Raw genomic sequence first — 25,470 nt, forward strand, 5'->3', positions numbered from 1 at the left:
GGACGGAAGTTTCAACAAGAATTCACTTGAGTTGCTCTTTGACACCAACCGTTTTTGAGTGTTTTGTGAATTTTCCACATTGGTTTCCATCCATAAATTGTCCGATTTTGACCTATGAGTTTGGTGAAATTTCATTGGAAGCTCATTATTGGCATTGCTCTATCCAGAGGTTATCAAGCCGTTATCACATCCGCCAGCCTCATTGCAACACATGCTTGTGTTAGCAAGGGACTCAAGTGAATATCCACAGGCGAACACGTATCACAAAAACGCACCATCGACTTAATTTGAAAGGGATTGCTTATCTTTACAAATAGTCGAGTCCCGGATATCAAGCCTAGCATCCTCTGAAAGTCTTTTGACGTCCTCGGCGCGCAGCGGTCATGTTTTGATTCGTACAGTAACATGGAGCGCACTGCCGCATCGCAAACTTGACGCTTGTCGGTTAAGCTGATGTCACGTCTACGCCATAGATGACGCAGGTTCACAGGAGCTTCTCTGGCCTTCCCAGTCCGGATAGAATATGATCTTTCGTGAGACCACCGGGACTGACACAGCTGCCCAGGTAAGCAAATTTGTCTACTACCTCAATCGATCCGTCCGCAAGCATGAAGCTAGGGTTCAAGCCCACCCAGTCTTGCAGTAGAACTTTACACTTTGCAAGTGTGAACCTCACGCCAAATAATGAGACGGAATTATTTAGATTGTTAAATATTGTTTGCATTACGACGGGGTTAGATCCAAGAAGAGCTATGTCGTCTGCGTACTTGATTCTGTGAGCGGACGCCCTGAAAGCACTCCGACCCCACAAGCACTAGATAGATAGTGAGTCTTCCATGATCGTATCCTTGACGAAGTTGAAGAGAAAAGGTGAAAGAGGACAGCCCTATCTGACACGATTTGTTATAGTGAACTCAGAAGAGGGCTCCCCGTAGACCTTCGCAAGGCTGCATGGGTGGGCATACAGCGCTTTAAGGAGGGTCAAAAATTTATGAGGATGTCTTTGTTCCACAGACACTGCCATAGTTCCTGACGGTCCACCGAGTCAAAGGCAGCTTTGAGATCAAGAAACACAACCATTTTTGGCTGCTGGAAGCAGTTCGCTGTTCCAGAATCTATGATAGGGTGGTGATATGATCGATGCATCATTTTACAGGGCGGAACCCAGCTTGGTTTTCGCGGATCTGGCTCTTCCTGTGTTTATTCAACCTTCAAAGGATAAGGCCAGAGAGCACCTGATGATGCCACAACCAACAGGTCGACGCCACGGTAGTTTCAAACAGCGGCCACTTAGCGCTTTTGAAGATAGGGATAACTGTCTACATGCTCAATTCTGCGTGCACCTTCTCATCGTTCCACACAGCACCAATAAGATTTGTTAGATGGGTCACCAGGGTTCCTCCGCCTTTTTTGAACAGAACTGGATACAAAGCATCCGGTCCTGAGGCATTCCCACGTTTAAGCACAGATAGTTCGTACTTTACTTCTTCTTCCGACGGGCAATCAAGGGTTACCATCCATTCCACAGGCTGTGTTGCAAAAAGTCAGCTGAATTGTTCTTTGAATTGTTCGGCCCATCTTTCCAGTCGATGTTTTTGAGAGTGAATCAATGAGCCGACTTTTTCACCTATCGTTTCGCTGACCGTTGCTTTCCTGGGACAGGTCGATCGCATTGGTTGATATAGGTCATTGCTGTTTTCCACAGCAGAGGCCTTCTCTATCTCCCGAGCGTTTGTTGTCTATCAGAGCTCTCGGTTTTTCCTCAAACTCTTCACTATTGGGCGGTTGGGTCAATTTGTGTGCCTGGTATGGACTTCCTGGCATCAATCATGGATAGTGATCTCGACGATATTCAGTGGTTTTGTGACTGGATTGCAGAAGTCGGACAGATAACAGTGAACGTGGCTAACATAGCTTCTTTCACGTTTTGCTGCGCATCATCCACACGCTCACTGCCACGACTGTGGAGAGTTGTTGGGCTAGCTCAGATCGATTCTGTTGAACTATGGTAGTTCTTTGAAGATAGTGGATTGGCATGCTTCTTGCTGACTTGCGAGGGCCTGAAGTGAAACGTGCTCGCACTATGGCACGATCGAAATGATGTTGTGTGCTCCAGACAGAACGGCGGGCCACGTGGTCCAACTGGGTCCACGGTTGATTTGCAGTTGTTGGCCGCCAGGTTACGCGGTGCGAACGCTAATGCTGGAAGTCCTACCGGCTAGAAACAGCTCGTGATCAGCAGACAACCGGAGGATTCGATCTTCGTTGCTTGTGCTGCCAGCATTGACTCCGATTTGACTCCCTAAATGAAATTCCGAGGAGGTCAAGGACCTAAGTGGGTATTCAAATCGCCTTCGAGGATCGCAGTGTCAGTGCTTTTTGCTTCACGAATGTGCTTTTGATAGAAACTATCCTTCTCAGCATCAGAACTGAAGTCCGTTGGGGCATAAGCTGACACCATAAACAGGTAACGCTTTTTATGCCGAGACAGTAGCTTGATTGAGCTTCGAATCACTGCTCAAAAGCTCTTTTCATCGTATCGGTCACTTGATATACCTATCAGGACTTCCCAGTCGGGCACAGCCACGTGGGCTTGAACCCTATGGTTTGAATACGAGAGGACTCCTCCGGTGGCGCCTTAATAAAAATATATGAACTCATTTGTTTTGACAGAGGTATTTTCATGGATAGACAGATTGAGTCCTTCAAATTGTCGTCATGCCAGTCTATCTTGGGTGATCAGATTGAATGGTACACCATCCATACACCAGGATTTGAAAAGTTCGCTATGATCCTTGGTGAACAATGTACTTATGCGTAGTAATTCCTCGTCAGATGTATTATTTCAATGGAAAAGATAACCAGGAAGACCGATGTTACTCACTTTCTAGAGAAGGATATTAAAATTTTATTTACATCCAGAGATTTTCCGACAGATTTGGAGTGTATGGAATGGAATTTTTTAGTTCCTTCAAACTCGATGTTTCATATGTTTTTTCATCTTGCTTATCCGTATTTCCTGTAACACTGTGGTATTTGCTTCACTTCAGCCCCGATTACTCGTGTTATAAAGAAGCAACTTGCACATTTCTGCCAAGGGCAATCATTCAGCTCATATACCAAAGCAGTGAAAACGACGTTAACCAGAGAAGCTCTAGAAACCAAAGGCGTATTCCGCGCAACTTCATTCTCTTCCTCATTGGCATTACTCCCGGATGGCACTTCAGCTTCGAAATATTCCAACGAATGGTGTGATGGCGTGTTCATGGTTAGGCTAAGTCAAGTGCACTCTCACCAAGAAGGCTTTAGCCACATGGTGAGTTGTGTATCACCTGCGCCAATGGGACAGACTCTGAAATCACATTTACCTGAAAAAATCTGGGTGGCACATTTTGATGGCAACGTCTCTTCTGGATAGGATGAAAACTACATCTACCAGTTATTTTAGGCTAAGTCAAATCCACTCTCACCAGGAAGGTTTTAGGTGAGTTGTGTATCCCCTGCGTCAATGGGATAAACTCTGAAATCACATTTACCTGAAAAAAATATGGGTGGCACATTTAGATGGCTATGTCTCATTCCGATAGGATGAAAACTACATCTACCAGTTATGGAATCAGAGTATAGTTTCTCCTTGGTTCTGATAGATTCAGTGTTTTGAGGAGAATAGCATTGCTACCCCATTATAGTCTTCCTAATTATACAGTTGGAATTGTTTGGTAAGGTAATAGGTATCTGCCAACCCAGTGGCCGATTTTTTCTAGTTTTCATATTATTATGCAGACTACGAAAGGTAGAAATTTTCGTTCACTGACTAGCCATATCTAGTAGCGTATAATTTTTATTAAAAAAGATACCGTCCAGCAACCCTCTATGATTCGCTGGTAGGGTGTAAGATCCTAGGGTGTTCTACCGTTATGGAAGTGGTGATGGTACCTTCTTTGGGGGAAGGGCTGGTGGCCAAATTTTATTCACGGTCGTTCTGAAGGAGACTTTAAGACCAGTGGCCATGAGTGCCTCGCAAGTCAGCAGTCGCGAGTGGGAGCTACAAACTTATAAATGAACTTATGAAGAAAGACACCCACGAACCGGTTGACCTTTGCGTGAACACATATCTTGAATTCAAAGAAGAACATTTAGAACATAGTCGGGGTGAAACAATAGGATCGTCATTTCAAGGATTTACTGATAAGAGAGGTAAAAATTTTGTTCATCAGTTCATGAATCCAAGGTTTTAGATTCGTTACGTGAACGATACCTTCGTCCTTATCAAAGAGAGTGGACTTTGACAAGCAGCTGCATTCGCTAACAACAGTTTTGACAGCGGTAAATTTGCAGTAGAAGAAGAGAACGAAGGAGAGATAGCGTTTATGGACGTACTCATCAACAGGTTGCCAAATAGGCAGTTGCAAACAGGCTTACAGGAAGTTGACACACATCGATCAAATGCTGAATTGCCCTGGTAACCACCCAGGCTTCCAAAAGTGAGACTGCATTTGGACGCTAAAGCAACCCGAAGTTGAAGAGGATTATCTGAAAAAGTTCGTTTTGATTTACCTTAGAAAACAGCTTGACCAGCGCAGCAACATATTAAGATGGCAAACGGATAATGTTAGTGTTTTTCAAAGCAAATTCATTTGTAAATGCGAGATTTTATGCTACTCGCGAGTAGGCGGATTATTGTATTTGCTGGATCAATTCTGAGAAGGAACCATAGATCTTTTGCGCTAATTGCGCGGGGGCTTTTCATCGTCGCAGATACAAAACCGCTATATCCAGGGGAGGCAAAGTGCATCAAAGTCGTAAACTGAAACTGTGTTGACAAGTCGGTAGGCGTACGGGCATAAAATATACCTGGTGGTATCATTGTCCGAAATTCGTTAGCGCCTTTTCAGGCATGCTAGGTAAGGGTAAGCAGGTCCGCGTGTGACTCTTCCAAGATATAAACCTAACAAAAATGATGCGGTTTCTAGGCTGTTTTACTATTTTTTCGGGGCATTCCAAGAAGCGGTGTGCACAAGGGAATGTAATAAACTCCCCCACGGTGGTTACGTTCTTATGACAATCTGTCCTGTATTCTATTGCTCGCTTATAAAAGTGCTTACCCATTGAAATGACCACCCAGGCAACTCAATACGTTGTTTCACACTGGACAAATCTTCGTAAAACTCAGAGTATGGTTTTCTCTTTTTCAACTTGAGCCCTCTGAATGTGTTGCAGTGCGCTGTTTTGACATATGCTCTTTTGTGAGGACTCGTACCGTATATTAAAGCACGTATTGCGGGTTCTGGGTTAACGAGAAACTCCAGAGATGTTCTCCTTTGAGCGAAATACACACACTTGCATAACACTTGGGTTTTGACGGGAGACTCACATTGAACCTACCTGACTCCCCCGTTAAAACAAAGTTTATATGCAAATCTGTCCAATTTGGGTTCAAGTAGATCATAAAGTTGACAGAAACTTGGGGGCTACTTCTCATTATGAGTTCCAAGAACAGCGAAACCGGTCACGGACTGTCAAAAAATTTCCAACAGCCTTATGAGTGCTGTACCGCTTCTATACGACTAGCAAACACGTGTTATCAGTGCATTCGACGTCATCAGTGCCTCAAAGTTTTGAGACGCTTTCTGCCATAATGAACCAAGGATGATCCAGACAGCCCGAGGTAACAACATTTTCTTTATCGATGTACAAATCATCATCTTCAGCTATCCTCTAGTTTTCAACTGATTATGATGTTTTTGTAAATTCATATGCTTCGAGCTGATCCTGGGAAGCTCCATGATGTAACGAGGAGCTTATCTGTAAGCAAGAAGCGTTCGCATATGCGTTTACATGCACGGCTGCAGTTTAGGATCAAGAGCTGGAACTAAGCAACTATTAGTTTGCAGCGAGGAAAAGGTGAACAATATAGCGAAATGCACTCATTTTCATACCAAATCGGTTTTGATGAGAGACTCACCGGAACCCTGCTGAATCTCTAGTTTGTGATGTTTTCAAGCAACTGAATGTGCTGCACCAGGCCATCCCATGTTTCGGTTGGTACGATATTCTCTCGCTCATGATAAATGGTATGGATGTATTACATTAGTTATAAGGTTTCTGAAAACTCTGACAGCCGATGAGCGGTTTTACCCTTCTTGGAGTCATCAGGTGGGCGAAGTCTCCGGATTACGAGTGACTTACCTGGAACCCAGCTGAATCTCTCGCTCATGAGGTTCTCCCTCTTCGAAGCCAAGTTACTATACAGATGAATTTATTTGGCAAATTTCTTGCACACTTGGTTCAGGTTGATAGGAACTCAGTGACTGTACCTACTTGGTGAGCCTCAAGAAGGGCGAAACCCGGTCATGGGCTTTCGGAGTTTTCATCAACTTAATGAGTAGTGTATTACGTCTATAGACGAACAATATGCTTCACTTACATTTTCTGACTTATATCCTGACTGCCGCTGGTAAGTCTCAGGTAAATCGAAGTTATCTGTTGATTTATTTTATAAGAAATACTACCGTGGTGGAGAATTGGTCAGAAAATGAATTACCGTCACCGTTCGGATTATGATTGATATCTAAAAAGCTAGTATTTAAAATGCTTTTGGCGGTTTGCCTTTTGTATATAAGTACTATAGGGTGATTTCACAAAATAATCAGACAGCACTTGACCGATTTCAGCTTACTTGGAAATCCTCAAATCAGTATAATCTGTGAAAGCTGAGGCAATCAGTTCCTGAATTGAACGAAAGTTTTGACGGGTGTTTACAATGACCTCGTATATGAAACGCGGAGACCTGCTTTTGGGTGAGTTTTGACAACAGCCTATTGACACAAAGTTGTGTAAATTTGTGGGATTTTTGCCTGTACTCCATTAGGAACAGCTCAGTGATTTTCGTCAACAAAGTGAACATTTTTCGGCTTCAGGCAAGCTTGTCGTTATCTTCAGTGCATCGTCACTGGATCTATTTTTAATTGACCGTAAAATATCCGAAACAAACTGAAATACATAGATCATAAGGTTGACGGAAACTCTGGAACTGCACCTACTTGATGAGCCCCAAGAAGGATTTTCGTCAACAAAGTGAACATTTTTCGGCTTCAGGCAAGCTTGTCGTTATCTTCAGTGCATCGTCACTGGATCTATTTTTAATTGACCGTAAAATATCCGAAACAAACTGAAATACATAGATCATAAGGTTGACGGAAACTCTGGAACTGCACCTACTTGATGAGCCCCAAGAAGAACGAAACCGGTCGTGGGCTGCCGAAGAGTTTTCAGCAACCTTGTGAGTAGTTTCCTTAATGAAAACTCGAGCACCGTTTTGTGGCCTAACTGTGTCGATAGGGTGTTACGCAGATTTGGCATGTTTCTCTCGTTTTCGAGAACATTTTCGGCCGACTGGAATCATACGGAAAATCCATAGTCCCTTCATCAGGATTTGTTGCATAGGTGTATGACCACGGTTGATCGACATGGTCATATTGGGACTTACCTTTTCTGTTCGCTTAGTTGCACACCACCGAATATTAACTCATTTCTACATCCCATAGAGTTTGTGTACCAACGATTCAAGCAGGTTCCCTTAGAAGAACACTATGTACTTTGATAGACTATCCCATAACTCCTGTACCGTTTAACCCACGAATACCATAACAGTTACTTCGATAGCATGAAGGTAATGACGGGTTTGGATGGCGCTTCGAAGGGAAAAACATCGATTTTCAGCTGACACAATCTGTTCTTCATGAATCGGTAGGCCAATGATAGAAGTGGTACACGCCTGGTCCGTGCATCTTTAGATAGATTGATTGTATTTTACTTCCGAGACCTGCATTTGATTAGGTGGCAACTAATGCGAAAGCGTTTAGTCATCATCATTCGATGAGACATCATCACAACAGAACACTGATGATTTCCGATCGAGTGACGAGGAAACATCTGCAGGTCAGTCATCAAATTCGGGGACCAGATCCTTAACTATCAGATCAACTAACGACATTTTAACTATACCTTAGAGTTTTGCTGGTGAGAGATATGCGCAAAACATTTTCTGTAGGGAACTATCTGGTATCCATTGCCGACTCGACCACGAGTCGTTCAAATGCAGACACAACGTTCTCTACTGGGTTGCTTATCGAAGACGCACGTGATTGGTATCGCTGATGTCTTATTGACCAACCAGGTGCAGCCTACGCTGTACAGTTTGATAATCTATACTGTCCCCTTACCAACGAATGTGTTAAACAGTTTACTCGCCCTCCATTAACTTTTTTCTGTTCCACGACCTCAGACCACCCAAGCCCCAGTTATTTATACCAGAGCACATGTTCTCCGAGTTAAGTGCTTTGGGATCATGTTCTCTTTTAATATAACAACAAAAATCCCAGGGTGACGCTTACATCAATAACGAACGTAACATAAAGCCAACGGAACTTTGAAAAGCAATAACTTGATTTTTAGTATATCTTTTCTGATTCTTGATTCCCATTTGGATCTGTCATGCACGATCCAAATCCTTCATTTCTGAGTAGGTCTGAAAAAAAAAAGAAAAAAGAACGCTTTGTGTGACGTTTATAGTCACATTGGAAGATGATGGAGTGTGACGTGCTGCCCAAATAATCTGGGAAAAAGAGTCTGACATCTAGAGTATTGCCTACATGGTCAGTTTCAATTTCCACAACTGGATAGTTTTTTGGCTACTGAAATACCTTCGTTTACAAATCATCTGTTATTTAGGGGAAATTCGAATGAGTCCTGGATGAGATTCCCGTTTACGGTATTCTTCAGGTAAGTGCGCTGCAAGAAGGCCGCCCCATGTTTCAGTTGACACAATGTTAGACTTTTTTAAACATTTTTCTGTCATTCCGTACCATTCATTTTGGTTTTGCAGTAGAAGATAGGGTTACCGGAAACTTCTATCTGATGATTCTTACGACGGGCAAAACCGGTCATGGGCTGTCGAAGAGTTTTCACCAAACTTATAGATAGTATCCTTCAAGAAAGTGTACAGTACTATTTTGAACATCACATCAACTGAGGTGGCTCTTGTGCAAGACGTTCGATTGGAGACTATTATAAACAAGGAATTCAGCTGTTTTTGGTGTTGGAACTGAATGAGCCTATTTGTCAAATTTTGGGTTTAAGAAAGCGCAAGTTGGACGGGAACTCGGGGTCTGCACCTACCTAGTAAGCTTCAAGTAAGGCGAAACCGTTCGCCGGCAACCGAGAAATTTTTGTCGGCCTCACGAATAACGTCTTATGTCAAGTGAACGACTTTCAGTTTTAACTTATGAATTGGCAGCAATCCTGGGTTGGTTCTGGACAATTCCACTTTAGGTTTAATTCCTAATTTGCAGGACAGGTAAGTTTAGAAGCATCGACGCTTAGCAGCGCTGAATACAAATCGTGCAGCTGCGGGAAGAGTTCAACCCCATGAAAGAAGAAATGCAAAAACTCTTTCTGCTGATTTTCTATCCGTCACAATGGGTACGTTTGAGTTCATGGAATTAGTACCAAGCGTCAATTAAATTACGGTATAATGACTTCGTTTGATTTGGAATCAATATTCGCAAATGTTCTGGTCAATTATGCAAAACATAACCAGCTTTTATTTTATAGGATGGAGAACCCTTATTGGTTGATATTAACCATATAGAGCAGAAATTAAAAAATAATCCGCGTCAAGTTATGTGTTGAGCTTAGCAGTTTTACTACATACCTTTCGTCACTAGTCGGCATCAAATGGTCAATGCTTTGTCAAACTGAGCGCAGCTGTGCGTGGGGAGAGGAGTAGTGGTGTGCACCAGTTTACACACAAGTTTCCGAATAGGATCAACTTTAGAGACTCGTGATATTTAGACGCTAGATCGGTGCCCGAATCATGGTCAGACGCGGGAATCCCAGCAATTGCTGAAAAGTAACCACAATCAGTTGAAGTCTTCGGTCATCCAGCATACCTGGGTGAGATGTTAAGCAGGCAAAACGATAGGTCATCTTTCGGCTACATCTGAAAAACTCTCACTTTGGCAGAGACAGCATTTGGTCACGTCCCAGTCGGGACCGGTTTTTCCCCCGCTGTCACTTCGGACACATAGGGCAGAATGTACATCTACTCAGGGATACTAATGACAACGGTTATCCAGCGAGATTCGTAGACAAAAATATCTTTTTATTGTCTGTGGATTCGGACGTACAGACTAAACATTCAGGCAGTTGAGGACCCCAGTCACAGAACACGTGAAACAATTGTTCCAGAAATCTGAATTTCAAAGTACATCCTGTGCCAGCTAGACATATTTCACACAGTGATCATGATATCAACCCAGTCTTGTAGATGTCAACGGAAAAGCACAAGGTTCAAACTACTGCTATGCCTCCAGAAGCAGCTTGTAAATGACGTTGAGTCAACCTTGCGGAACAGACCATTTTGTTTTGTTTCATTTAGTCGTGTTATACCACGACTTTGCTCACTTTCCGCCTTCACTACAAACCTCGCCTATGTTTAGTTCATTGTAGGTCACCCTGATCGTTTTACTGATCGATGTTTACTGGTCGATTGAAATTATCACGTGGGTTCAGTCGTCCCAGGTGACCTAATGAATACGCTCGAGTTCACCAGTCATCCACTCATTTCATGTAACATCTCTGGGGCAACTGTTTAAATACGATCGAAATTTATACGCGCGGGACAAGTTGCATTTTGATTTAGACTGTTTTAAAACCAACCCCCGGAAATGGGTCATATTTCACTTCACTTTTTCCGTAAACTGCTAAAATAAGCTCGCCAGGGTAATTATGTTTCTTTAACACCGAGTTTAGATCCCAGATTGATATCGGAATATATTACTTAAACTCAAGAAAGCCATGTGTTCTATTTTATCTTGAAGAGGGTTTGTCCCGTGGGAAGTACAACTGCGGAAAACGCTATCGATTCTTCTGGTAAGTAACACGTTTAGAGAGGAGGACTTATCGCCGCGTTGTGGTTTTTGTGATTGAGGTGTCAAGTGTGCTAAAGGCATTGAATTGGATGTAACCATTGTGCAATTCGCTGTTCTCAGAAGCCATGCAAAATATATGGTTTGTACATCTGGACGAGTTCTGATATAGCTTTAGTTAGTGCTCGGCTTTCAAATTCATCCATGAGGAACACACATATTGGAATAACACAGACTTTAAATAATCACAGCATGCGTGTGATCAGATGTTCCAAGTGGTATTACACTGTCCACTGTCACAGTACCAAGAGACGTTCTTACAGGACTAAATGTATGTAATGCTCTTCCAGCATTGCCTGAGTAAAACGTTCACAGAAAGCATCAATCTGATATCCAGTTCCTGATGGAATATCAAGTCGGTTAGGGTGAAACCTTCTTCATCCAGTACCGAAATGTGACTTCAGATTATTTCTATTTGCTCAGAAGTAAGTAAAGGGTGACAATAAGGGGCGACATGTCGCGGATTCGTGTCTATAAAAATATCAAGTAGGTGCAGTTCTCCTGGTCGTAAGACCGGTAAAGTAAAACCTGAAGTTCAGTTTGAAATCGCAAAGCACTTTGTCGGGTATAAATTCCAGATAATGCAGAAGTACGGTTAAAATTTCTACACATATCGTTTGACACTCTTCTGGCAAAGTGAAAGCAAAACGCAAATTTTATTTTGGGCCAAGATGGAGTAACGATCTTCTATACTTCCTCCATTGTCTTAAGCCACCCTGTCGCTAACGTGGCACGACCGCATTTTCGGTTTTGATGTAGCCCATCAGCGATTCAAGCTTTTGGTAACGCCGAGATTTGGACCCCATACACCTGACGTGTGATTCTGGAATGGCCGAACAAGCGAACTTGTTCTTCCTTGACCTCTGTGACTGGTCCATCCAGCGCTCCAAAACTACGACGCAGTAACTTCCATGGACGCGCAGATTCATGGACTCGTCTGTCAGGACCTCTCTACCAGATAGCTTGAATAATGTCCGAAATTCGCTGGGCAAATTTTGATCTTTGATGAATAATGTCCGAAATTCGCTGGGCAAATTTCGAACTTTGATCTTCATATACATACAAGTAAAACACTATCCAAAAAGGCTGCTTCATCGCCAGGTTAGCCTCCATTCGCACTACGCTCAGTGAAAATCAAAATGCGGAATTAAACACATACGAAAGAAAAATAGCCAGAGCATTAGCAGAACTGCATTTGGTGTACTCAAACGACCCTTCTTTTCAAAACGCACAGGCTCATATAATTTGCTAGTATTCATCCATATGTCGCATCCTTCGGTGTTTGATAAAGTTATCCATATCTGCTCCGTCCGCCTTCATCAGATCGTAAATCTTCCTCCCCGCACACCCAAGCTGTTGTCCGCGCTACGTTCGGTAGCTTGGTTGGCTCTGGCTCTCGAGGTTCAGTCGCAAAATGGGGTGTGAAAGTTTCCTAGGACATCCATTGGGAATTTTCTGATGTTCGCAAATAGTACAAAATCCAACGGCTTCCTGACCTATCGCCAATTAGTTCTGTGGTACCCAGACGCTGCAGGTCAAGGCGTTAGTTGACCTTTCCTTGTCGACAGTGTTATTGACTCAGAAATATCTGCGACGGTCAAGCTGAATTCCTCTGGAAGATAACTTAGTTCGTCGGAAAAAACCGAGGAATATTTCGCAAAGACACTCAACAGAATTATAGCCATTAATGGCAATGAACCTAAATACCTCATTTGAGGTCAACTTCCTTTCTCATCAGGAAGAGTTTTTGTTGTTGTCCACCTTTGGAGTTTCTCGCGTTTAGGCGTGCCTTGATGACGGTCTTGGAAAATGGCCATTCAAACTCTATAGATTTCAACCTGGAGAAGGCATATCAACTGGTCTCGAAGGTAGGAGTCAGATGATATATACTGATGTGCTCAAGTCCGGATGGAATAAGCGCTTGAGAAGTCCTTTCGTGATCCATTTTTTTTACAAATCTCCTGAGTTATGCGGTCTTGAATTCGGTTTTTGTTGATACGGGACTTAACAAGATCTTTTAGCCACAAAGCGTACTTATCAATGCCCTGCTGTGTTAACTGACCCTGGACAAAAGTGGAATTCCTCAGAAATTTCGTTTAATTGGCCGAGACAGCACTCTTAAAATCCACTGACAACAGCTGCTGAATCTGTCGGATCTTTATTGCCTTTGAACGCGAGTTTGTTGATGAGGAACCAAGCTCCTTCTTCATGTACATCACGAAGCACCGCCACCCGACGTTCTCATAATTCCATGTCGAATGTACACAGAAGTAAGGGATAATCATAGCTTTGCTTCACAGATTTCTGGTATTCCACGAGTTTTTTCTGGTCAGCAACATTCCTCGGAGCTGGTGACCAAAGGGTGATTAGATGTCTTCCACTAACTGATGAGTTCATTCCACGAAAAATTGTTTTTTGGGTTATAATCCTCTTTTCAATCAACGTTCAGAAAATATTGACATGCTACTGTGTGTGAACCAGCCTCTCAAAAATAGCTTTCTTCTGACCAACAGCACAAATGCATGTAGTGCACTCAGACAAATCCTCGCTCAAAACGCAATGGTTAATGGAATTCGGGAGCATTCGGTACCACACCACAACCATTACTTTATGACCCCAAATTTGCAATTCAGCATTACGGGGGTATTTGCCGGAATTCGGAGTCGTTCCTGAGGGGCTTGAATGCCACAGAAGCGAGATTGAAAAGGAGATTCCCAAAAGAAGGGAACTCTTTAAACTGACAGCATTTTGCGCATTCTGCAAGACACATTTTTTGTGGGAACCATCTTCTCACGATGAATCAAGACCAGTTAGGTGTGATCATCACACTGAGAATCATCAACAGGGCGCACCTTATCAAACTCAGGGGTTTCGGACGTAGGCTCTTGAACGGAAGTAGAAGACTAAGTCTACCCATACTACTGCGGACAACTGTCAGCTCGGGACACAGTGAGAATTCGTTACATGAGAAGCCAGTCAAGGTGTGACCGCCTGCTATCAATTCCGTGACTGAACGCTGAGTGGTGCTGTATCTTGTCATAGTGAGCGCTACTGAACCCCACGCTGCCGAAATCAGGCACATATGTACTCCGGTCACTATGTTCAACCAAAGGTAAAATGATAATCAAGATTATTTCGCGCCAGGCTAATAATTTCATATTTTCCATTTCTATCATCCGTAAATCTTTGAAAAAAGCGCACTTCAGTTACAAAAAGCGGGGAATAATAGGTTCGAAGCAAGTTCGGACTATTAAGTTACCACTAAATCATGATGATCTCGAAAAGTGCAGGCAAACATATGCAAATATGTGTTTGTTTTTACACAGAGCTTCACGTAGGGTACTGGCTTCATGATAAAGTTGAAGTGGGTTTTCATGAAGGAAACTACTCACAAGGTTGCTGAAAACTTCTCGACAGCACACGACAGGTTCTGCCTTTCTTTGGGCTCAGCAAGTAGGCTCAGACCCCGACTTTCCGTTAACCATATGTTCTACTTGAACCCAATTTGGACTGTTTTCAAGAAATACACTCATTTGCAAATCAATTTGGTTTTCACGAGAGACTCAACTAAATCTCTCGTTTCTACAACTGAATGTGGTGTACACAGGTCGTCTCATGTTTCATTTGGCACCACAATCGGGATATCTTAGTAAATTTGCATAAAGGAAACTACTCACAAGGTTGCTAAAAACTCTTCGTTAGCCCACGACCAGTTTTGCCTTTCTTGGGGCTCATGAGGTAGGCGCAATTTTCAAGTTTTCGTCAACCTTATGTTCTACTTGAACCTAATTTGGACTGTTTTCGAGAAATACACTCATTTGCAAATCAATTTGTTTTTCACGAGAGACTCAACTGAATCTCTCCTTAATGATATTCTACAACTGGATGAGTTGTACACAGGTCGCCTCAGTTTCAGTTGGTACGAAGTATGTTTTGTTGTTAGCTGGAGAACCCAGTTTGCATTCAAAGAAAAATGCTGGGAAGTTTGTATTTTCTTCGCCTAAAATAATTAGTCAGCAGGGAAGTTTGTTTTCTTTGGATAGGCACAACTACTACGTCACTTATTGGTCACGTGTGCTGAAGGCTTCAGTTAATAACACAGTCTGCGTCGATTAATTTGAACTTACTTTACGAAGCCAATCAACATATTCTTCCAGCGTCATATCAAGGATTCGTGAGCGGATGAAATCGGTCGCAGCAGCTACCATCGGTAGACAGAGTTCCCACAGCTCCAAAGAACGCAGCACTCGAGTGAATTGGAGAACAGTGAATTGTCCGGAGGGTAGCTTTATTCGCAAAGCACGAAAAATAGGGAGAAGTATACCAGTAATTAGCTGAGGTTTTTTAACGAATGTGCTTTCTCCGTTGAGTGGAGAGAAGGCAGGTGGTTACCTTATTCTGTTCTGACATAACAGTTCATCACAGTTAGGACGGACACTCTATGACAAATAAGACGGTAATGTGTCTCAATGTAACAATGTGTTCGTCCCTTGGCCTCTGTGAATCTGGGAACTCATCCTCGGCTGCTTTTCTCCTAGAATGGCCGTTCGCCTGTTTTCTGGTATCCGGCACACAGGCGGATGCTCCGTCCATGATCAACGTGTCCGGTTTTCGAGGTAGACTTTCTAAATGCAGCCCACTCAATGAACGAAACTGGCTGTTCAGTCGGTAGAACTTAAGACGAACGCAATAAGGTGCTCCACAAAATCTGTGCACTTGACAAGACGGTGCGATTCGAAAATGATTCCACAAGCCAGAAGGTAGCGACTTAGTCATCTCTCGTGATTATTTAGTAGCTTCAATTAAGTAGGACTGTAAAGCTGATTTAATGAACTGATTGGAATTGAGGTCGACCTTGGGGAACCTCATTTGTTTAGTTTGAAGTATTCTTAACAGCGGATTAGGAATAACCACAAAGGCGAAAAAGTCCATAGAGAATATTTTTTTTTGACCATCATGGCCCTCCCAAACGAGCTTGTATAAATGGAATTTGATTTCTGACAAATTCCGTTTACTCGCATGGAGGAACGTTTCCACCAGTACGCTACTGCCGGATGTTGGCGCCGTAGATCTTTCTGACTTTTAGGTTTACATTTTCATGCCAAATGTAATTCATCGTTCCAGGATATTGAAAATTTGAGGACATATTTATTGAGGCAGTTGTTTTTTGAAATGTTTTTTGTCACTAGTGCAGCTGATGGCGAATACAATGAATTGAACTGAAGATAGATTTATGGTTTAACTTGACCGACTTCCATAATTGAACAAGCCAACTCTCGGCTGGTTTCAGAATCGTAAAACGCGGCATACCCTGGGACTTTCTTGAGTGTTATTCTGGAACATTTGCTTATTAGTTTGCGTCCTGAAACGAACAAGGTTCTGTAGTAACCAGAACCAGGCAAGAGTGCTGAGGGTTAGAAGACCTTGACCGATGAAGAACTGCTGATGCAAGTGACGCAAAGGTAGCTGGGTGAAGGATATCAGTTTGAGGACAGATCGAGTAATTAGCAACCTGAAGTGTCCGAAATCCTAATACATCAGTTTGAAAAGTTGATTGGAGCAGTCCTGGTTTATCAACTTGTTATATCTGCTGCTTCGTAAATCCGTGGTATCTGCCTAGTACCTAGTTGTCGGAAAAAAGGCTCACAGAAGGGAACACAATAGCTATATTCCGAACAAACGAGTGTGAGAGAGCAAAAGTTACAACGGCTCACGCTATTCAAAGGGGACTTTCTGACATTGATCCAGGCTGTCTGATAGGCGTTAATGAACACCCATCAACATCGATCGTGCATCTATGACATACTTGAACGCTGATCACATTCGATTGTGCTTCTGTGGCGTGCATGAACACTCTTCAACTTTTGCTGAATTGATTGAATAATCGACTGGCCTGGATGCTTGCCGGCTTTCCTGTTGAAATTTTGGTGGAGCAGTAGGTTTCGGGCATTCTGAGGTTACATTCAGGTATCTGACCTTCCTGATACAAATATTTTGCTTTGATTAAAAATTTATTTGTATTTCTATTTTTTAATGTATGGGATGTCGTTGTCGAATTTATCAGAAGGTCATTATCGACCGAGTAATACATGAAACATCATAGCCTGGAAACTGCGTTTTGGGTATATTTTTCGAATTTGAATTTTAAGGGCAAACAAAAAGTTCTGTAAGAATGTAATGTAAGAAGACCACTCACAGACAATTTTATTCGGTCCTCGGGAACACTTCATTTTTTTAGCTAAGCAAAAATAGTAGTGTTGATAAGTTGTGACAAAAGTCATTGATTCTGTCCTTTGGAGCCAACTGAAGTCTCGAGTGAACTGACTTACTTATCTGAAAGAATCATTTCATTTTTTTAAGCTAAGCAAAAACAGTAGTGTTGATAAGTTTTGACAAAAGTCGTTGATTCTGTCCTTTGGAGCCAACTGGAGCCTCGGGTGAACTGACTTACTTATCTGAAAGAATCAGTAGTTATCATTTCAGTTGCGGGCATGTGACTTTCTTAGAAGGATTTGACATGGTGACGTTAAACATTCGATCGAAGCATTTTCGTATTTACAAATTGATTTCTCACCTGTGCGTAATATTTTAATCGTTTGACAGCTGTGCTGATTTTCTTGTCGAATTGCAATCCATCCAACTCGTCCAAGAGATCCACATACCTGAAAGTGAATGTAAACTCATTGAAAACGAGTATATAACCGGTCGATTCTACATCATAGATTTGTGCTCTTGTTTGAATATATTCGCCATGTTCAAATAGGCATATCGGAAAGTCCTGGGCAGTCTTCAGTTTTCGTTGAATCTTCAGTAATTTTCGGAGAAAATTTCAACCTGTTAGTGAAGCCAATCTGTACCAAACAGCCAAAAAACATTCTACTGTTGTTTTATCCTCATTACATGTCGCCGACAGTGTGCGTCCGACGAAACTCTGGAGGGTTTCAAAACCGCGATCTTCTGGCCAGTAGTCTGGACACGTCGAAAACGAAGAATGTCCATAGGATATGCACTCATTTGCAAACTAATTTGTTTTTTTTCCTAAAAAACCTCACAAACGAGAGACATTCCGAGCTAGGTGTACAAACCACCCTTTGAATATTCCCGTTCACTTCTGCATTTTATGGATGGTTTTCTCATCACTCAAGTGATTTTTGGCATTAACTCATCAGTTTCATTGTTTTGGATGTGAAACAAACTGTGTATCTATTCCCCTTTGTTTCAGCTTAGATTTATTTCAGCCACCCATATGAACAAATACTTAGCGCTCTAACGGCCCAAAATTTTGCAGAATCAACTCTAAAATCCCAAATTCGTGATTTATTCAAACGTTTTGCAGAGCGACTTCAGGAAGCTTTACTAAAGTGTAAAAAATATGATACTAAATGTTGGGCACATGAGAGTTCCCGGTTTACTTAGAGTCAACCAAATTCTAACGAACTTGTCTTCGAATCCACCGGAGGTTTTTAACTTAAAAAATGCGCGACACATAATGTATTAATAAGAAGTAATGGTGGTGTCCTTACCAAGGAGATAGTTCTTTGTACTCTGCCTTTTGCTTAGCGAGTACAGCCAACGCGTCGGCATACGGAGCTTTGTGCTGGATGTCTCTGATGGCCAGATGAAGTGGGGCGTTAGATGGAATCGTCTGGTATTTGGCCAAACACACTTTGGTGCGTAGTCTAGAAAGGACACGGATAGATATTAGTAAGTGCGAACCATAAGACATCCAGTTAAGAGAGAGTATCACCGGAGGGAACATAAGTATCCCATCCGAGGTCGTGAACACCGAACCACCGCCGTGAACTGCCTGACTGAAGAATTAGGGTCTTGTATCTTCTCTAATTTCAGAAAGCTTTGGAGCAGACATGGCATCGGTGGTCGAATATTGGGGTCTACAGTGCCCTAGAATTTTCGAGATGTACAATGCAGTTCCCGAGAAGAACGACCCAACTGGGCAGTGCTTTTAGCTATTTCTGCACGTTAAAAAATTAAGCGAAACTTCAACAAGCTCAGTACTTACTAGGACTAGTACTAAAACGCAAGAGCAGATCACGAGTACATTGTGTAAGTAACGATAAAAACAAGATGATTTACTGTGGAATCGTACTATAGTAACGCTACTACGGTAACACCATCATATATTAATGGAAGAAAATTGATTCACTAGTATACCAGGGGTGGGTCCGAATTGGTCACATAATTTAAGAGTCATTAAGCGCACTTATAAGTGGACTCCCCTAGTAGACTCCACATTTGATTTATTGGCCTTATGGTTTCCCCAGACATCAACTCATTTAATCTGGTGCGTACTCGATGTGCACATTCACTTGCCTGGAAACATCTAAACTGAGAGATTCAGCTGGGTTCCAGGTGAGTCTCTCGAAAAAACAAATCAGTTTGCAAATGAGTGTATTTCGCTGATTTCGTGCAACTTGGTTTTAAGTAGAACATAAGGTTGAAGGAAACTCGGGGACTGCGCCCACCTGATGAGCCCCAAGAGAGGTGGGCTATCGAGGAGTTTCCAGCAACCTCATGAGTAGTGCATTACGAAAACATAAATGTATCGCGATATCTGGAATATCGTAGCGACTGAAACATGAAGCGGCCTGGTGCAGCACATTCAGTTGCCTTCAAACATAAAAACCGAGAGATTTACCTGGGTTCCACTTAAGAATAAGGTTGTGAATGCTCTAGTTTTTCCTGAACGAAGTTAATCCATTGTCCCTGGGATGACGATGAGTCTGGAAAGATGACCAACAGTTCGGCCGTGGGAAGCATACGAATATGCCTTTGACGCTGACCTCAGGTATTGGTCAAAGAATACAGGATAACCACATCCGTCAAGTTTTTTCCCCCTAAGAAAGCACCTAAGTGACAGATGGCTTCTAAGGTGCGACAGCTTGAGATATTCCAGTGGTTAAGCGGCGAACTTACTGACCAGGAGGTCTGTGGTCCACACCCAAACTTTGCACCTCGGCTCTTCCCGTCTGAGGAATTAGGCTGTATCTCAGCTCTAGTACTTCGGGTGGCATAGGAGCTGGGTACTGAAAGCGTATAGTAGCTGAATGGTTTCTTTTCTAATGTTTGGACGAAGATCAAGCAACTGTTTCCTAGTTTCGGGAAGGTAATTTTGATTCAAAGGAAGAAGACATCTCTGAGAAGAGTAAGCGTTCTGGAGGATTTGTTCCTACGGTTAGTATTTGCCCTGAATAGAAAACGCTATCAACGTAAGAAGAAAGCATCGGTCCTGAAAACTTATCTCCGAGCATCGCACAAGAATTTTGTGAAAATCCTGTGAGTGATCACTTCAGCGAGAAAACTTGTGAACCAGTGAGTAAAGTATTGTACTGTTTAATTCATGTGGCCTAAATTTTGCTAGACAGCCCTCTAGCAAGGAGGCAATCCCGTTGAAATATTAATGACTTATGTGAGTAGCTAAAAGGTGTAGGGTGAAATTTCCATGGTCACTCGAGAAGCCAGTTGACACGTAAATAAGTGATGCGGATTCGGTAAGTGGAGAATAGGTGGCGCTATATCTTGTCTGTTTGCCAGATAATCACAATGTTGATCAGCCGCTGGTGACCAAACGGTTGAGTATTTAATTTTATTAGCCAAGGGGTTCAAGATTCTGAAGCTTCGTGACATGAGTACGTCTGATTATTCCCAATAGGAATGAAACAGGTGAGCGGCGCTTTTCGGCTTCTCAGCATAGATTGGCTTCACCTATAGAACAGCAACTCAATTTTCCTGCAGAAATGGAAATACTGACAAAAGAGTTATGAAGAATTGGGAGTTACTGGACCAAAGATGTGTTTACAAATAAAACTTTACCAGGTCGACGACCCTCAGAATAGACGAGTTTGAGTTGTTTCTTCAAATGACTACTCTTTTCCAGTATCTGCGTTAGCTCTTTTATACTGGTAACATTTTGGAATATGAATATGCCGAACGAACGATCGAAGTTAAATCAACTCATACGACAGATGTCAACTGGTATGATTTTTCCAATTTTTGTTGCAATTTTACAATTAGTGCCTTTTGAACAAATACTTTTTAAACGTTTTTAGAAAAATACAAAGCCGGGCATTTATACATACTTTAGTAATGCTGTGAACACAAGAAAGCTAGCATGCTGAAAGCTAAAACTGATTGCTTACTGTCGCTGGTAATCGGTACGATCTTGAAACTTGAGGGCATATTGTTCCTTGAGCTCTTCCAGCTGTTTGCGCATCGTTGAAGGCAGATCTTTCCACTTGTCACTGTAGTTAAGTTTGGCTAGTTTCTCTTTGCCCAAGTCGGCTGCAGTGATTCTGATATGGAGGTAGGTAAATTGGAACAAAAATGCGGAGCGCCATAGCTGAAGCGTTTATCGGCATTGTCGGTAAAAATGCGAGAAAGGCAGTTTTCATGAAAGCAAATTGAGAAAATGCCGTGTTCTGCCTTTAGACGCCTTCCAAGACACCCCTAAGTGTCATCAAGGGAGAGTTTATCTCCATGTTAAACGCCAGATGTGAAATTCCTGCCTCCACTGAGACACCAAAGTGGAATGTGCCTACTCACAACAGAACTTTCCGTCTTTAACAACTATTCAGAGCGACCAAATGACATCTCGGGGGCACAGCGGAGTGCGGACAGATTATGATGGAAGTGCTAGTGAAAATTCACACTTGACGGGGAAAAGGAGGTAAGATCCGGAGATTGGCTATTAAAAACAGTGGTTTCCTTCAAGGCAACATTTCCAACTTTCTTGCGGTCCAATTGTTCCCAACGATTCCGGCTGACCAGTCCTTATCTAACAACGAGGGGCATCATCACTTCTCATCGTATATATATAGAAAATGAACAGCAGAAACAAGATAACTGAAAACACTTAAATCATGATGATAATTGTTTGACATCGCTCACATCAAGCTAAACCTTTGTGGGTAGAGGCTGCTTCCCTGTAGATTTTAAAGCACAAATCCCCAAAGGGCCAAACTTTGTTTGTTGTCCGAGGAAAGACAATCTTTTCGAAAAAATCAGCATTTCGTTCTGCCGCACAGCTCATGAATTGGCTGACACTGTCTACCCAGACAGAGAACAGATTCTCGCTTTACGTAGTATACACGTTACTGTTGAATGATAGACAGGTCTTGTTCTCCACCTAAGATATGAACACAAAGATGTTTTCACGGAGGCAGATTACTCTACCAGTCCAGAGTCTCGTAACACGCCATAGGCCTGGATACTATGATGAGGTAATATGAGGAGTATGTTTAAATAGCTCATTATCACACACAGTCAGTAGGGTGTCCTCAGCCCACCATGAGTTTGGTTACCTATGGTTACTATTCTAGAGGGACGCTGTTCAATCATGGTCCCGTGCAGGTCTGCCCCGCGTACACAAATAAGCTAAGGTGTCTTTGTTCCACAAGGCAGCAACAGACCACGGTGTAATCATAAAATCAATCAAACGGATAACAGTATCCCTGTGTTGTAGATCAACGATTGAAAAACTCGCCTGCGGCGATCCACAGGAGCCAACGGCCTAAGTGTCATAAAAAGGCAAACGTAAAATGCATGGTATTGATTGGCAAATTCAACGAGAAGGATTGAATGACCAGTTATTCTTTCAGCTCTTGAAACGAACTAATCAGAAATGGCTGTTATCAGTGAGTACACTGAAGATGATCCCCCAACTACGCAGTCATCCTCAAAAGTAGTTCCGTGGAGCGATTATGCACCATAGACTATTGATTCCTACACGATAAACCACTTGGGTCTCCTGACAGTACCGCGGCCTACTTACAAATAACCTACAGGAGTGAAGCACCGGTGTTCTCAGCAGTTGTGGCAATCAGTGGTGATAATAAGTGTGCAAATATACCCGCTGAGATACCAGTCGGTTCAGTCTGCAAGCTCATATGATTTCATTTTCACCTGATAGCATCGGGTTGTTAAAGTTTCCACATCCGGCCTACTTCAGCTTACCAAAACGTTGTGAACGTTTTAGATTACTTAGAACTTCTTGTGTTTGATGGGCTCAAATGGCCCCAAGACGTGTACATCTCGACTTGAACCATATTTTCTGGTACCTAAGATCGATGGTGGGAGCCGGTGACAGGCTATACGGATATAAACATATTTACTACTGCTAATAAAAATAAGAAATTTGAAGGACATAAAATGTCGCTTTAAAGAATTCACTTTATACCGAAATGATCTCCTTGGTTTAAACTAGTTGATCGTGCGACGAATAGCTTTAACGAAAGAAGAACTAGCACGCTGACTGATCTAAAAATCGGTAGTTTCAATGATGAAAGAATCCCAAGACGGTTTGGTGACCTGGTCCAAGTTAGTCCCTGAAATAAACTTGGCAGTGATGTAACACCCGAGCAGCTTTTGTCCGTCAGCGGCACCCAGTTTGCTTTCAAAGTAACTTTAAGCCAGTCCGTTAAGTAAATATTCTCTTCAATCTTTAATTGAACTCATTAAACACTGGCTGAGAATCATTTCAATGTATTCGCGAATAACGAGTTGAAGGCAGGGAATATTGATTTTTCCATATTTTTACTATTTATCATACACGTTTTTTGGCCACGGACTTGCGGCTCTGATGAGCTTAATACGGGATAATGGCTGTAACACCCTTCCGGTGCGTAGCGGCCATGCCACCGGAAGGAAGTACGAGGGCTGGGATACTGTCAGGTTGCCCAAGCCTAGACAGGAGAAATCAACAGACAGAGGTCGGATTCGAACCATGGACCTTTCGGTCGGTAAACCCACGCTCTAACCACTTCAGCCATCTAGCCCCGAGATACAGGATAATGGAGGGCAGTTGAATATTTGCTGTGTTGGTTCCAGAACAGAGCAAACCACGAATGACCCGAGGCATGCATACGGACAACTGGACTATTTTCCTAAATACTAAAAAGAGGACTTTTCTAAATCATGTTTACAATAAGATGGACCTACACAATTTCCAGCTTCTTCTTATTGCGATTCGAATAGACAAGTCCTCGCAAAAATTTGTCAGAAAAACCGTCTATATTACATACTTTATTTCGGGGAAATTCACATTTTTCTTCGGATTTTCTTTGCTCTCTTCCTCCTTCATTCGGCTTGCCACTGCATTCTGTAGTGGTGAAATGATGGAGAAATTGTATCATTGTGACAAAGCACTTGTGTTTATCGCAACTTTTGAAATCATGAAGCTACAAAGATGTTGCACAATTTAGCAAATTTGTTTCAGGAGAGAAGTCAAAGTTTTAGGCCCGTCAATGTAATCATCCGTCCCAAGCGTGGAGTTATTGACAAGATTAGTTGGTTCGATAGCAAAATTTTGAATGCTGATGGTAAGTCAGACTCAGTGCTAGAAATGGAATGGTGAAAAGACCAATCACTGTCAGCTATTGACGATACTTGGTCCCTAAAGCCCTACCATTGGTCAGAACAATTCTGGCCTCTTTTGCTCTCATTGCACCGGTCTGACTGATCACAACTGATGGCAAAATAGTAGCCTTTATTGGTCCATTTATGTTGAATGTGTGCATTATATTTAGCCTGGTTTTCTTCCCTGATTTCCCCTCCACTTCTGCACATATTCTTGAAAAAGATGGCGTGCCGGGAAAATAATCAAATGCTCCATTACCTCACCTCAGAAACGATCCAAGCGTGTTTTTATGCTGTTCGGAAACAATGTCCTTTCTTCCTAGCAAGCATGTACAAAACCCACTACACATTAGGACTGTTATTAAATCACATTTTAAGCTAAAAGCCATGTATGAAGACCAGGTTAGCTCCTGTTGCCGCAACTTTCACTTTTCCAAAGATGTGGATGTAATCAAAGAGGATGTACACAATGGGCAAAGTGAAAGAATCAATTTATTGATTTACTGTTCTCAGGAGATAAGGGTTAGAGAACCTAAATACTGACGATAGCATCCATTGAAAAGCATTCACCTCCGGGATTATCGCTACCACGAATTTTCCTCATTCGTTTACATCATCTGAAAGTCAACCTCTGACGACACCGGTCACACTCCTTCACCAAGTGGACAATAGTTAGGTTGTTTTCATTATGGACGTGGTTCGCTGAAAATAATCTTGACAGTTGTTGAAAGTTGTCTTCTTTTGCGCGAAGTGCGTAGCTTATTTACTACCAACCGATGCCATCTCCTATAAACCATCTGATGTAAATTAGAGTTGCTGGTGAGATTCCCTCATTAGACTAAGGCATCTTTTACATTCACAGGTTGCGGTCCTGGTATAAAAGACAGCGTTGAATCCATGTGCAGCTTGCACAGCTCTCGCAACAACTTGTTGATGGCCTCTCCCATTTAAATTCCGGTATTAGCCGTCTTCTCCTACACCACCCTTTGCGCATCAACAGCCTTCATTTGCGCTCGCAACAACTGATGGCCTCTCCCATTTAAATTCCGGTATTAGCCGTCTTCTCCTACACCACCCTTTGCGCATCAACAGCCTTCATTTGCTTGCG

The 25,470-nt window shown here is 42.4% G+C and overlaps 1 protein-coding gene across 1 annotated transcript; it reads right to left on the reverse strand.

Annotated features, from left to right (window-relative positions):
• Positions 1-8,377: 8,377 nt before the first annotated feature.
• Positions 8,378-24,105, reverse strand: T265_13651 (hypothetical protein; the record flags this gene model as incomplete). The annotated part of the gene is made up of 6 exons (XM_009169872.1): positions 8,378-8,530; positions 15,119-15,277; positions 17,566-17,653; positions 18,515-18,670; positions 21,149-21,301; positions 24,029-24,105. The coding sequence occupies 6 exons, from the start codon at positions 24,085-24,087 to the stop codon at positions 8,495-8,497; spliced, it is 651 nt and encodes a 216-aa protein (XP_009168136.1).
• Between the last annotated feature and the right edge of the window lie 1,365 nt (positions 24,106-25,470).

The sequence above is a fragment of the Opisthorchis viverrini genome (genome assembly GCF_000715545.1).
Source record: "Opisthorchis viverrini unplaced genomic scaffold opera_v5_89, whole genome shotgun sequence".
NCBI lineage: Eukaryota > Metazoa > Platyhelminthes > Trematoda > Opisthorchiida > Opisthorchiidae > Opisthorchis > Opisthorchis viverrini.